A 14,365-nucleotide genomic window follows, 5' to 3' on the forward strand; every position below is an offset into this window, starting at 1 on the left:
CCCAAGACCCAAGCAGTCACACGAAACAAATCCGTTAGATGTGAGGTGATTTATTTACAATGTGAATAAAGAGAACCAAAACGGGAGTGTCAACACTTCAGGGTGAGCCAAGGCCAAAACAATAAACAAAACAAACCTACACAAATCCCGCACCCCTGACCTTACCAAAACAAAGTCAAAAATAAAGACAGAGTCTAACCTCCTTAACTAACTCAAAACAGGAGAAAACGGGTGATCAAAAGAAACGGCAGCTCACCCCTACCCACTCCACTTCCACAACTTTCAAGCGTATACTGCAGCCAGCGGCTACCACAGGACTACTGCTGGGTGATGAGGAGAAACGCGAGGACCTCTACCGCTGTAGCACTCCAGCCTCCTTTTAATGGGCGGGTCCTCCAGCTGGATCCAATCACGCCGGGGCAGTATATCCACGCACCAATCGGAACAGGGCCCTGGCACAGCTAAATTAACATAGAAAAAACACAACACCTGCACAAACAAACACATGGACATACAAGTTCGTAACATGTGCCTATAATTTAGTTCTTGCAGCTACTTTGACAATAAGGATCATAGCATCAGTCAAGCGATTGCTTTAGATTTGAAATATATGATTTATATAATGTAAAAGTATACTTTTTTAGTTTACTTTTCAGTGTTCCTTGCAGCTACTCTGCTTATTAGCTGCTTTGCAAATAGTGAGTTTAGTTACAAGATGAGAGAGCAGTGACCAACTGACATTTTGTCTTCTAGGCCTTAAATATTATTTCCTAGTAATATGCAATATATCGAACAATATTTTGCATGTTTTTAGTAGTTTTTTTGATACTTTTGTAACAACTACAATTCTGCAATGGACTCATCCACATACCGAATCTTCTAAACCGAAATCAAGAGGCTTCACTATCAACATAGGGATTACACTGCCACCTTGTGGTAATGTGTGTTATTGCATCAATCTCAGTTTTCCTTTTTTTTTTTTAGAGTTGCATTTCTTTAAACGTGACAATGACAAAATCGTTGAATCACAATCTCCCGTGATTCTACATTTGTTCTTCAGTAAAATCACTAGAATATTAATCGAATTCAAAGGTGGAAAACATTATACATAATACATGGCAGAACTTTAACTCAACCCACTTTAGAGTAGTCCGTTCTCACCAAGAGCTTACTTCATTACTTTGTACCTTCAGACTTCAAAGATGTGTCTTGCATTTTTAAACTGGACTCACTGAATGATTCAATAAAGAGACAAAGAGGATATAAAATTCACTGCCATGCAGCTTTTTGAAAGAACCTCAGAACTCCAGTTTAGCACTTTCATTACTGCTATTATTATCTATTATTTGACTAATTGTAGAAAAATACCTTATATCATGACCAAATAACTTATGTAGTCATATTTTATACATAGGAGCCGTTTTATTCACTACTACTCTCTAATATCGTACATTAACATTTGCAGCTGATTGTGATTATGTGAAAAAAGGAGAATTTCTTAATTCAGTGTCAACCGAGTATATATGACACCTCTATTAATAGACACATTTTACTTTATCGCATATTACCAGGAAGACCTTTTTTTTTTGCATATTTCTAAAAATGAGCACAAACATCAGGGAAACGCTTTGAAGTAACTCTACTTCTTTATTTCATACTTCATGTCAAGATATGATTTCCATATGAAGTTATGTCTCATAACAAAAAAAACATGTTCAAAGAATGAAGAGGAAAAATTGTGGCTCACAAAATAAAGGCATTCTCTCATAATATTCTTTACAAAGTCATCTTACAACACATGGAAACAAGCAAGTTTCAGTTGTAACAGCAGAGTACCATAAATCAAATTTCCACACTAAACATCTGACTTTCACCTAACCGTCAAGTTATACAAGGTTTCATTGTTACAAAAGAACAAGAACGGTCTGTACATACAAATACAGTTAAGCTCCTGAGATTCTCTGTGGGACAGAGTCAGCGCTCTGCACCTTCACCACGGCGTTGTCAGCATCAGTGAAAATTTCAGCTGAAGTGAAACGGATTTCGTTTTCATAGCTTAATACCTGTATTTGTTGGAAACGGTGCTGGAAAGCATACCACTCCTGTCCCCTGATGCAAATATTACAGTGGTGGAGGTGTTCTGAGCAACATCTGACCTGCCATACACAGCTGGTGATATGAACAAGTGCCAAAGTGAAATTGCAGCCAGAGAAACGCCCAAACTGAATGTTTCTGTGCTTACTGGATCCACCACCATCACTTTGCCTGTGTTCCTTCTAATGATTGGAAATGGCAAAAAAAAAAAAGTAATGACCAGAGTTTAACTTTTTTTTTAAAGTAAATATGACGTGTGGGCGTTAGTGTAGTATTATCTCTTTTTCACAAACACAGTTACAAGCAATTACAATAACTTTCTCTTTAGCGACTTTGGTGATGCAAAGGTCTTGAAATACCTGAACAATATTTCAGTATTGCTTTGACAAAAATAATCATATGCTTTACAATATTCACCGACAGCACGACTCTTTGACACACATTCACACATATGATAATCTGACAAGATTGGCGAGCAAATATTTATGTATACACCGGAGCTGCGGAGACGGCTCTTCCGTGGTCTACGGTCAGATTTTTCCTACAGGACGAAGACAGATGTTTTAGCGCTGGTACTATTACACTGTTTACAATTACCACCACCTCCTCCCAAGCTTAGATTTATACACATCAAAGTGAGGATATTGGTACATGGGGGGAAATATCTTTATACCTCATTGTTCTTTAATCTCCTGTGTTTGTTCTCGTATGCCTCCCTTTCATAACTTCCACGCTGCCACCAGAGAACAAACGGAGATCAATCAGTTTTTTTCCACTCCTCACACATCCAAGATTTTGGTTTTTGGACGATGAGAAACACGTTTCCATCTGCTAGGGAGATCTGTTCATCCAATTAATGCATTCAAGAGGAGTCCTTCTGTTCTTTGCCAAAGCCAAAGTCCCAGTTGACATATCACTCAAACAGTCATCCATAATCTGTCCTTTTTTATCTGCCAAAGAGTATGTTGAAAAATCTGTTATCCTAACTTAACCCACAAATAGTTCCCTCATGCTGCTGTTTCAGTTCTTCCCGGTTTTTGAAGAGGGTAGGTGACACATGCACCGCCAAGGTCCTTTGCCTCCTAGTGTCCGTTCGTCTCAGGGGCCGAGGCAGGGGTGGAGGGAGTGGATGAACGCGAAGCGACTGAAGCCTTCTCCCCACCTGGACTGCAGACTGAAGGCACACTGTCAGGAACTTTGACCCCAGCCAGACCAACAGGAGACACGACGGTGGCGGCCGGTGCTGCTGTAGCCACGGCAGCCACTCTGCTTGCAGGTACCGGTTTGGGTTGAGCCTGAAGTCCTGGGCTGCAGATGAGGTGATGCCTCTCCCAGTCTTTGTGCTGGCAGAAAGACCCACAGTAGCGAGCGGCGTTGCAGCCGCTGCACGTCTCGCTAGCTTTGCGACCACAGTTCCAGCAACACTAATGAGAGAGGAAAGATATAGTTCATTTCTATCTCTCACTTGTACAAACTGCATTTGTATTCTTTCATTTTTAAATAAACCCCTTACAAAACAAAACTACAGTAATTTGTTGGACCATTTGGGGGCAGCAGAAGCAAACGCAGCAATGAATTGGAGTAATCATTGTGAACTTGTATGCATACAGCTGTCTCAGCAGATTCAGCAACTAAAGCATTCATTTTGAGTAATTTTTCTGCCCTCCCACCGAGTCCCATATGGACTCTTTACTAAATCATGTGAGGCCCTTCAACATGTTCAGAAAAATCTATGTGTGGAATCATCACGATAAACACAGTGCCTTTTTCCACTTTAATCTAGTCATTTGCACCACTGTTATTGCTTTATTACACTATTAATCTGTAATTGCTATTAAAAATGCCCAAAAGACTGTAACTCTAAATTATGCATACTTGGAAGTTTAAGTGCATGCATGCATGCATGCATGCATACATACATACATATAAAACACACATATATGTACACACACATATATACACACACACACATCTTGTTGCTGTAGTTTCTCTGCAGTTCTTGCTCACCTCACTGGAGTCCTCTTGTTCATTAATGACCATGATGGCATCTTCTTGAGCCTTCCGCTTGGCCTCAGCCACAGTCTTTTCCATCTTGGCCCTCTCAGCAGCAATCATCTCAAATGCTTTCTGCTCAGCCTCTGCTACAGCTTTCTGAACCTCTTCCATGGCCTGACGCTTAACTTCATTCACCGCTTCTTCTATAGAGAAGACAAGAGATTTAGGTGGGGCTCACCTTGTTTTTACTGTGCACACTTGCATAAGTAAAGCACACAGCAATCTGCTAAGTGTGTCAAAATATTACTTTGTAAATGCAACAACTGGTTGAGTCTTTATACTAATTTTGTTTCATGTTCTTACCAGCTTTTCTCCAGATTTCATCTGTAACATATGCTGAGCCTGGCCGTGGAGCAAAATCACGCTGAGAGTCTGCAGGGGAGGCAGAAACGGAAGCAATTAGCACCTGCCGGGGCTTTGAAACTTCATTTATTTATTTATTTTCATTTATTTATACTGGGGCTGACACTCCTTGAAGGTGATGGGGGCATATAAAAGAAAAGGCCTGATAGACAGACAGTAATAGTTTCTTTGTCATCTTGACATTTATTCTGTCACTGGTGCAAACAATTCCGAATATCTAGGCCACACAACCAATGTTATTGTTAGTTATCAGAGTCCTGGACGCATCTGCGATCTGACAGCTTCAGAAAGGAATGTGTTTGGCTTGGAGAGAAATGCAGACCATCAAGCTGTGTCAATACTCTGTTTCTTCCCTCAAATCTGTCTCCCTGAATCGTAATTCATTCCTAACTCACTACTGGGCTCTGCCTCTCTAATACTGTTGCCTTTCTTATCTCCTTTTTCCGCTTCTTTCTCCATCACTCACAGCTGATCTCGCCACCTCTTTCTCTTTTTGCCTTCATTTACATCCCTTCTCTTTCACCAAGCCTTTATACACCCCCACTATAGCAGACCAAGCCTGGGCAAGCAGGCAGGCTTTCCGACTGGGAGCCCAGATGGTGCTCTGGCGAGTCAGCTAGCTCTGGGTCTCTGTGCCTGCAGGACGGCAGGACGGCCCTTCTGTGGCCGATATGGCGGAGGCCAATCCTGGCACCTGTCTGTGACTATGGAGCAGCAGGGGGATGGCAAGGCTGGCACGCAGAAAGAACACTGCCAGTACACAGCAGACTGAGGGACTAACTGTGGATGGACTCACTAACACGCTGACGTGTGACTTCGGCGCAGTTCTATTAATGACCACTAGATGATGTAATGACTATGAAACAGAAATGACTGGACATTTGCATCGCCTAAATTAATCTCAGAATGTCCAGATCATTATGTGCTATTATTCACAATGCTTGTAGTTTATCTAGCATCATTATCCCAGAGTGAACAACCCATGGTTATATTTCTTTAGAAAAGACATTTGCTTACCCATTCTAAAGTTCATTTAATGAACTGATCTCACAATAAATAACACTTTTAAAAGGAAATGGAAACATCAGTCTTTTAACCCGAATTGAACTGTTAATCCTTAAAGCAGTTTCCAACACCCAAAACATAGTAGATGTTAAGGGATAATTAATTAATTAACCCCCCAAAAAACTGGGCTTCTGCATGTTACATGTTACTAGCAGGTTAAATATGAAGTTTAGAGCATGTGCAACATCACGCATTATATAAATTTGGCTTCTTTCTGAAAATCATGAAACATTTACTGTAGTAAAGCAGCAAGCGTAAACAATGAAAAGTTATTGGTCCCTGACAAAAGCGAAACCCCAAAAAACAGCGGTGCCCACCTGACTCAGAAGAGTGAGGGCTGTGCGTCTTGGAGAATGGAGCAGATGCCGGTCCTCCTTTGCGCGGGTCTTCCTGCTCGCTCGAACGTCGTCTCCAGTAGTTAAGCTCCTCACGATCTGACTCCTGGCATCGTCTGAGAACGCTCACTGACCGCCGTGTCTTTTCTACCATGTCCACAATACAGTTCAACACCTTGATGACGACAAACAAAATTTTATTAATTGAGATCGCTTTTAGCTACTTGAGGAATTATTTAAATCTTACATCATTAAGCAACTATTTAATAGCTATGTCTGAAGTTTCAAAAAGTACTTATATCATCAAATCAAGAACCAGTTTCACAAACCATCTCCTTGACTTGATAGAATTTCATCCCAGTAAGCAGTTAAACATAAATACCTTGTTTTAATGCCTAAAACACATTGACTTATGTTAATAATTGTAATTTCCCAGCAAACTTTTGTGTCTTTGCTATGTTTCTTCTTCTTGTAACCTTTTCAATAACCTGACCATTTATCTCCTGGAAAGGTAGTTCAGGATGTCTTAATCACAATCCATTAAGAAACTCATTAACGTCCACATTCACAGACCTATTGCATAACCCTTTCTTGACTTTATATTTATATTTTACTTCAAATTACCTACAAGCCTTTTTTGCCAATAAATCACACAATCATACAGTCTATTATTTCAATAGGTACCTATGGAAAAGTGTCATGGTCCTGGGCCATGTTGGCCCAGTGTTCTTAGTTTTCTTGTATGTTTGTATTTTGTTCCTTATTTAGGCCATGTTTTCTGAGTTGCCCTGTTGTGTTGTTCCCTAAGTGTTTTCCCTTCATGGCTTTTACCCCCTGTGTGCCCCTCTGTGTATCTGTGAGCCCTCGTCTCTCCTTATGTTTTATTCCATGTTTCCCCTGCCCATTATGTCCAAGTTCTCCCCGTGCTCTCTCTCCCCCCCCTGTGTGCCCTGTGTATTTATGAGCCCTCGTCTCCCTTTGTGGTTGTTTCATGTTTCCCCAGCCCGTTATGTCTGTGTTTTCCCCGTGCTCTCTCTCCTCCTGTCTGAACCTCTGTGCACTTCCTGTTTACTTTGTGACTCTCACGCCCGTACATGTCATGTTCAGTTCACCCCGCCCTGTCTCGTTATGATTATCAGTGTCACCTGTGTTCCCCGTGTGTTCCCACTTTCCTCGTTTACCCTCTGTGTATTTCTGTCTGCGTCTCCCTCTGTTCGGCGTGACGTCGTCCCTCATGCTGTGTGTGGATCTCCCTGTGTCTCGCTGTGAGTTCTTAGTTTGTGGCTTCCCAGTTTAGTTTAGTTTGTATGTTTGTTCTACCGGCAAATAAAGCTGTGTTTTGAGTTCATTCCCTCGAGTCTGTGAGTCCTGCATTTTGGGTCCAACTCCCGCCTGCCGCACAGCGATTCATGACAGAAAAGTGTCTTGCTGAGGGAGCATTTCCTACATCATGAAAAGTTCCCCTTAACAGCTAATAATAATAATAATAATAAGTTTAATAATGAACCCCCAATAACATGTTTGAACCCATACCAAATAAATTAATTGCAGCTTATAAACCAATGATGTCTTATCAGAAAGTTCTGGCCTGCCGATTATGTGTGCTTTTAAGCTGTGATAGATTGCTTTAGTGGTAAACCCCAGTAAAACAAATCACATTCTTTCTGTATCAAAAGTCAACAGCACCAGTGGTGTCTGTCCGCAGACTTACATGGTCCAGATGCCTCCATTCATCAGCCCACTCTCTGTCTGTCAGTCTGTGGTCCACTGGCTCCTCACGGTAGCCCCCATTAGTGCCTGATTGAATCACACACAAGACAAACCACAGGCCATCATGATTAACATTCTTCTTAATGCAAGAGAAGCCACAAGTGACAGTGAGTCAAAAACACCTACGCATGTCTATATATGGTAAATAAGTGCTTCTGTTAAAATTACAAAAAACATATTTACATTAAACTTAAAGACAATTTTATCATTTCCCACCATGAGAAACTAAACAAATTTAAAAGTACTAAATCGAGGCAATTAGCTAAAACTCGAACACACGACAATTAAGGATGACAAAAGGAGTTTTATTTATTTTATTTTTGTTCATGTCTTGATTGAGGGCAAGTGAACATGCAGAGGCAAGAAGATAAAGGGACAGTGAGAAACAAAGATTGAGCGAAAGTGAAAAAGAGACCCCTGTGATATAAAACAGACTCCCAGCGCCCAGAGCTCCAGAGCTTGCACACATCTGGAAGTCAGCTGTCAACCACACACTCACATACACCCAAAACGTCTCCCTTAGCACCTCCCCTCCTGGAGCTCACAGCATTCCAGTAGGGAGACACTCAGGCTGAGTGGAGTGGCTCCACTTCTAAACACAACCAGCCGTTCTGACACTCATTGTAGACTATTACGGCTACACGCACACACACACAAAAACAAAGCTAATCTGATTCAAATCCAGTCATTACACTGTGACATCAGCAATATCCAAATACATTTAACAGTAATCAGCGTTTGCACACAAGTTTGTACTCACACAGAGGCTAAAAAACATCCACATGTTCATGCAAGTAGACCCACGCTGTCTACAAAGATGCAAACCACAATCTCTTAAAAATTTGGTAAGAAAGAGCCAACAAGACCCAGCACACAAGGGTTGTTTAGGAGAGCAATGATACCCTCATGCACACTGCCTTCTCAACATCTTCGCTACTTCTGGTTCTCATCAGTGTCCATCAGTTCAAAGCCACCAGTGTGTGGACTGATGTGTTTATGCGTGAGTGTGTGTGCCTATGAGTTAAGTGGCGGCAGGCGGTCGGGAGGCTGTCAGACAGGGGACTAAGGACTCATAAACACAGCACCTCTACCAGGAACATATCAAGGTGTGTGTCTGTATGTGTGTATGTGTGCTACCGATGTTTCCACTGAGTGCTGACAAGCCCCAAATGAAGGCTAGATATACACCAGAGTACATCCAGCTCTCCCTGCCTGGACAGTATGGCTCTGTTTATATACATACGTGGACTCCTGAGATATATGGGTCTTGCCTACACAAACACACAGACCACCCATTATCACATATAGAATATGATATTTGTGTGCATCTGTCTTCATGCAAGTATGTTCATTTCTAAATATGGTTAGCAGCTACTTGCATTCAAACTACTGTAAAGAGCCAATAAAGTTCTGTTGTACGGATGTTCTACAGAAATGTGCAAACAAGTTTGACACCACACACTTGTATATTTGGTTCACAAGGATGCCTACAACACTTATTCACTGCTGCCACAAAGGCTACAACTGAGACTGAATATGCATCACCTTATCACCCACAATGTAGACTGGAAACAACTTCAGAAATGAAGTTCATCGGGAATATCCTTACACTGAGTTTGCATCACATACCAGGAAGTCGTGGCCTGTCTTTGAGTTCGCGGATCTCCAAAACACGTTGGCTGTGCTCACGGTGCAGGATGTGAGGTGCTGCGATGTCATCCAGGGCGTAATGCTGCAAGGGTGGAGGGGTCGGGTGAAGCTGGGCGGTCAGTGGCAATGGGTGAGCAGGGCTGTGTCGGGGAGCTGGGCTGATGGTGCAAATCCGCTTTGCGGCAGGCTCCATAGCTACAGGTGGGCGTTCACGGAAACCGTTCTCTTTAGCCCTGAGGGGAAGACAGGAGTGATTTAATGTAGCTCTCTCACTGTTTACCTATATACTCTATGTATTATAGCTCTTTTTTATGCATTTATCTAACCTGCTTGGGCTGTGTCTCTTGGTTCCAGGCTCTGGAGGCTCCATCAGGAGCTCAGAGGAGTCTGGAGAAGATGCCAGAGTGGTGCTTAGCAGGAGGTGCTCATGCTGGGACAAGTACTGAGCTGGGGTCTGCTTGGCTGCCCGTGCACAGTGGAGCAACTCCCTCTGCAGCAAAGGGAGGTTTGCCTGACAAGAAAGAAATTATACTTGTTAAGTTTGATTATGATTTGCAGGTAGTTATTTTCATAGAGCACATTGAACCCATGTATAAGTAGACTTTGGCCACTACTCGCTCCTATATCAATGAGCATTGATTTTACTCATTCAAAGACGAACGCAGACAGAAAGAGAGAAACACCAGAAAACCTGATAGTGACAAACAGGAGGGGAGATCTGGACCAAACACACCAGAACTATCCTAGACAGACTACGTTCATGCTGCAACAGAGCCAACAGATACAGTGCAGATCTGCCTCCTGGGGAAGACGCCTGGCTGGAAGAAAATTGGTTTTAAGGGGGGCAGTGACTCCTTGGGGTCTGGCTGTAAGGCTAGATCTGTGTCTGGGTGCTGTTCTCCAGCTGCCTCCAAGGAGGCTGCGGCTTTCCTAATTCAAATGAAAATCAGAGTTTTCTAAGCTGCAACTGATGTTGGTTATGAACCTCTTGCAAGCAGCATGTGTGCAGAGCATAATGTGTTGGTCACAGCAAAGGTATGCGTGATGATACAGAGGCTTAGAAATTTAGAAACATTTCAAAACAAATGATACACAGACTTCTCCCTAATTCCTCATCCCCTCAGTTTTTTTTTGTATTTATCTGGGACTGTCTCCATCCAATCTTTCCATCTCTCTTTTGTTCCCTGCGTTTCCCTAATTAGGAACAGACTTCAGTGTGTTTGCAATTACACCACTTCCTTGCTCCCTCCTCTCTCTCTTCTTGAGCAACCAACTAAATAACCAGCCGTTTTCATTTTGTGACTGACCTCTTATTGTTATTTAGTATTTGAAACTACATATAGTATTAGTTAAACATCACTTTACTACTCTGCAAAGACCTCTTTTTGTCCATTGAAACAAACATTCCTCTATGCCTCAGTGAGCTGATCCTTACAGTATCGCTTGTAGTTCCCCTATAGACGCAGACACTTCTGCTTTACGATCGCCTCTCTATAATATCCCTGGGCTCTCCTTTTTTTCCTGTTTCCCATGCTCCTCTGCATCCCTTCTTTCCCTGGGGCCCCAGCTAGCGGACACATGTGCTATGTGTCAGTTGAGCATCGGGTTCTCTGGGCTTCAGCAGGGCGGATGCTAGATTGGCGGCGCCTTGGCAGCTGAATGCTCTTTTAACGGGACAACGGCTCCATATGGCGCAGTGGAGACCATAAAAAAGGAAGGGAACACTTTATAGGCATGTTTCACACTTCCGAGTTCCCACTTTTCCCTCTCTCCTTCTCATCCACTTCTCTGTCTTTTCTATAGATCTTGTCCCAACTGCTCTCTTAAGAGAGACTCCAGCAGTTGCTATTAAATAGTGAGAACGCCACATCATTGCAATAAATCAGTAGAACAACAAAAACAGAGCACTCTTGTCTCAGCCACCAAAAGTCTTGTTTAACTTTTTCCCCATTCGCAAGTAAGATAGTGTCCGCAAACGTCTGAGAAATGTACATTTTTATCATCACCTATTGAGTGCGATGGTGCATGCAGATGTCCAAATGCCTGCCTGTTTTTCGTGACTGTGCGGACTCGTCCGTGTAAAATTTACATCACAATGCACGAAATATGTATGCTCCCCAGGCAGCGGACTTCAAAGAAGTATAAAAGGAATGAATAGCTGTCCACAAGAGACTATAATCAAGGATTTAGACAGACGGAAGGGCTCCAGAGATAACCAAGAAGTAAGTGTAAAAAAAAGCCGCTTTTTATAGCTTGAAGTCCAGTTATACAAGATTTATGGGATGCTTTACTGCAAGGAGCTACTAAAAGTATACACTTGCAGACTTCCCTGGTTACAGAGGGGCTCAAGAGGCTGTTAACACACAGTCATCTGTTGCTTGTCAAGTCAACACGTAAATCTTGACAGTTACTTTGAACCTGAAATGGCCAATTCAATTAACAAAACTACACTTAGGCAACTATCTGATGGGCAACTTTACACCACAAGGAGTAAAACCATTTAACTCAACGGAGGAAGAACACTAGTGTTGTGAAAAGAAAAGGGAAGTAATTCCATGCAGAACTGCACAAAGCAAATACAGAAAGATGGGAAAAGGAGGGGGTGGAGGCATGTTTACCTTGAGAAAAGGAATAACAAAGGGTCGTAAGGGGAAGTTGGTAGCCTCCTGAAGCCGTGAGTGAAACTCCTCAATGGTAACTGTTGAATTCTAAAAGATAGGAAAAGGGAAGGTTAAATTTAAATGCATTTCTATAAAATGTTGACTTGTTTTTCTCTTCAGTATGCCATCATAGAATTTACCACAAGGGCCAGAACTAGGCTTCGGACGCTGTCTCCAATCTCAGGAGAAATGTCGTTGCCAAACTGCTGCAGTGTGGTCAAGAAACGTTTCAGCTTGCTCAGCTGGCGTGCCCCACAGGTGGCTGGCAGCTGCTGGTTAGCCAGCGATGAGGAAGAGGAAGAGGACGGTCCATTGCTGTAACGCTGTGGTGGAGATGGCACTGCATTCAGTGTTGGTGGGGAATGATGATTCCCATTGGTCACTGGGGAAGGACGGAAAACCAACATGAAGAGAAGAGAAATCAAAATAAACCCTGCTGAGTGTGGTTACAACTCCAGCTTGTCTACAACTTTGGTTTGTGAAAAGGAACAAAGACTGAAGAGGAAACAAAAAGACAAGCTGGAAGAATGAGAGAAATTCTTTAAGTATAGATTTAATTATTACTCTTACATGCTGTGGTGGAAAAAGAGGCCGGTCGTGGGCCACTGGGGTTGACAGAAGGTAGGGGTGGCATAGTGGAGCTGGCGCTGCTGCTGGGGGCTGATCTGGAATGAGTCTTAGCATCCACAGGAGAACCGGGCATGGCAGGGCTCTTCTTCTCTCTACTGTCTGCAAAGAGGAAAGAAGGTAGGTGAGGTGAGGGCATCAGAAACCAGCAGGTCTATATGAGTGAACCAAAGTTAAATAACTGTAACTTGCTATGACATCCACAAAAATTAAAAAAAAGAAGCACTACTTTAACTTTACCCCCCATTAGCTCAGTTGTTTAAATCAATTCAAAAGCGTCATGCCTATTGTTACAAAAGACAACAACAATGCCCAGCCCCCTCTCCTCAACTCACTTTGCATGATACAACACACACTGCCAGGGCACCAACCACCCTGCCCCCATCAAAGAGCCAGATGTCTGAAGTTTAGCCCCTCACTCTCACCCATTCAGATCAATAACAGAAGAAATTCTGAAGAAGGCCATTGTGTGGGAGTAGAATGCCTCCTCATTGAGCTCCCCAAGAAATAGGAGAGACAGAGAAAAAGGGACGGGCTATTTCACGCTTTACTAACAAGATCGACAAAGCTTTTGAATGTTAAATGCAACTTCTCAATATGCTATTGACGTTGAATGAGACCACCAGATAAGGGCTATGGAGAAAGTGTAATGGGGGGTGTAGTGGTGGGGAGATGTGGATCAGAAGCTGTCTTTGTCTTTTCGAGAACCATGAGGGCCGGATCCCGTCTCCATTTAGAGTGGATCAGACTTTTCTAACAGCTTCAAGAATTGACAATTAATAGACAAGCATGGTCTCACAGGTCATAGGTTAGCAGAAAGCAGCTTCTAAATGTGGGTTCATGGTTTTAGGGCTTTGGACTCAATAGCACCCTTTATTTCTTTTTCACAGCTATGAACTCTGGATGGCCTTCAGCCACGAGGTCCGAGTTTATAAAGGCTTAAGTCAAAAGGTTTAAGCTGTCAGTAGGTAACTCAAAGAAAACTGAAAAGAAGCCCACGGAATGAATAAAAGGTACTGTTGTGAGTGCAAAAAATGTGAAAACATGCAGAATTATTACAAAAACAAATGGATCTGAATGCAAAAGTGCAAATTTCCTCAAGTTTTGGCAACAAATCTCTTTTGCATCCTATGCTCGCACTTTCTCAATCTGCCCTGTGCAACTCATCTGTCATGTCTGCAACTCATTATACAGCTTTGAGTGTTCTTCCTTCTGTTTTGCAGTCCTCTTAAAACTCTCTCCCTCGTACCATTTCATTCTTTCTCAGCCCCCGTGGCCTGCCTGCCATCACTCCACCTGTTCACGAACATAGGGGGCAGGAAGGAGGGATCTATGCAGACATTTGGACTGCCGTACCCACCACACACACGGTCTGCCAGTGCACTGTAGGAAGCAGCCTGCAGCACACACACACACCGGCTCCAAAGCTCCGCACACTCCATCCGTATGGCCAGGAAATTAGACTGACATCTCAATAACAGAATCAACGGGGCATATGGCCTCAGTGTCAACACTCTTACCAAGTAAACAACTTCATACGCACACAAAAGCCAGGATTGGAGAATTCAGCTTGAAGTGTATTCCCAAGTTCTTTGACACATTATGAACCATTAACCACTGGTTGTGAACAGTAGTTTGGATCCAAACTGACTGCCATACTTGTAAGCACCATTTTGTGTTTGACTTTAACTGGCAGGCATGCATAATTCTGCAGAATGTAAACATAGCAACATATTGTATTTATAT

General features: G+C 42.7%; 1 protein-coding gene across 8 annotated transcripts in view; it reads right to left on the reverse strand.

Moving 5' to 3' along the window:
- Positions 1 to 1,627: 1,627 nt before the first annotated feature.
- The window catches only part of LOC147331280 (protein CBFA2T2-like), a 37,518-nt gene continuing 24,780 nt past the window's right edge, over positions 1,628 to 14,365 (reverse strand). For 7 of the 8 annotated variants that reach the window (XM_086293486.1, XM_086293493.1, XM_086293488.1 and 4 more), the window contains exons 2-11: positions 12,563 to 12,721; positions 12,133 to 12,374; positions 11,951 to 12,040; positions 9,659 to 9,843; positions 9,312 to 9,565; positions 7,624 to 7,709; positions 5,895 to 6,087; positions 4,453 to 4,521; positions 4,102 to 4,292; positions 1,628 to 3,518 (exon numbers count right to left, since the gene is read on the reverse strand). In XM_086293486.1, coding sequence (XP_086149612.1) covers positions 3,177 to 3,518; positions 4,102 to 4,292; positions 4,453 to 4,521; positions 5,895 to 6,087; positions 7,624 to 7,709; positions 9,312 to 9,565; positions 9,659 to 9,843; positions 11,951 to 12,040; positions 12,133 to 12,374; positions 12,563 to 12,721 — 1,811 coding nt within the window. In that variant the 3' untranslated portion in view covers positions 1,628 to 3,176. The remainder of the gene's footprint in view (positions 3,519 to 4,101; positions 4,293 to 4,452; positions 4,522 to 5,894; positions 6,088 to 7,623; positions 7,710 to 9,311; positions 9,566 to 9,658; positions 9,844 to 11,950; positions 12,041 to 12,132; positions 12,375 to 12,562; positions 12,722 to 14,365) is intronic. The other variant, XM_086293487.1, reaches the window with a different exon arrangement.

This window comes from Aulonocara sp. 'chitande type north' Nkhata Bay, linkage group LG5 (genome assembly GCF_057382095.1).
Source record: "Aulonocara sp. 'chitande type north' Nkhata Bay isolate Kocher_YH1m ecotype deep benthic linkage group LG5, A_spYH_male_GT1.1, whole genome shotgun sequence".
NCBI classification, from domain to species: domain Eukaryota; kingdom Metazoa; phylum Chordata; class Actinopteri; order Cichliformes; family Cichlidae; genus Aulonocara; species Aulonocara sp. 'chitande type north' Nkhata Bay.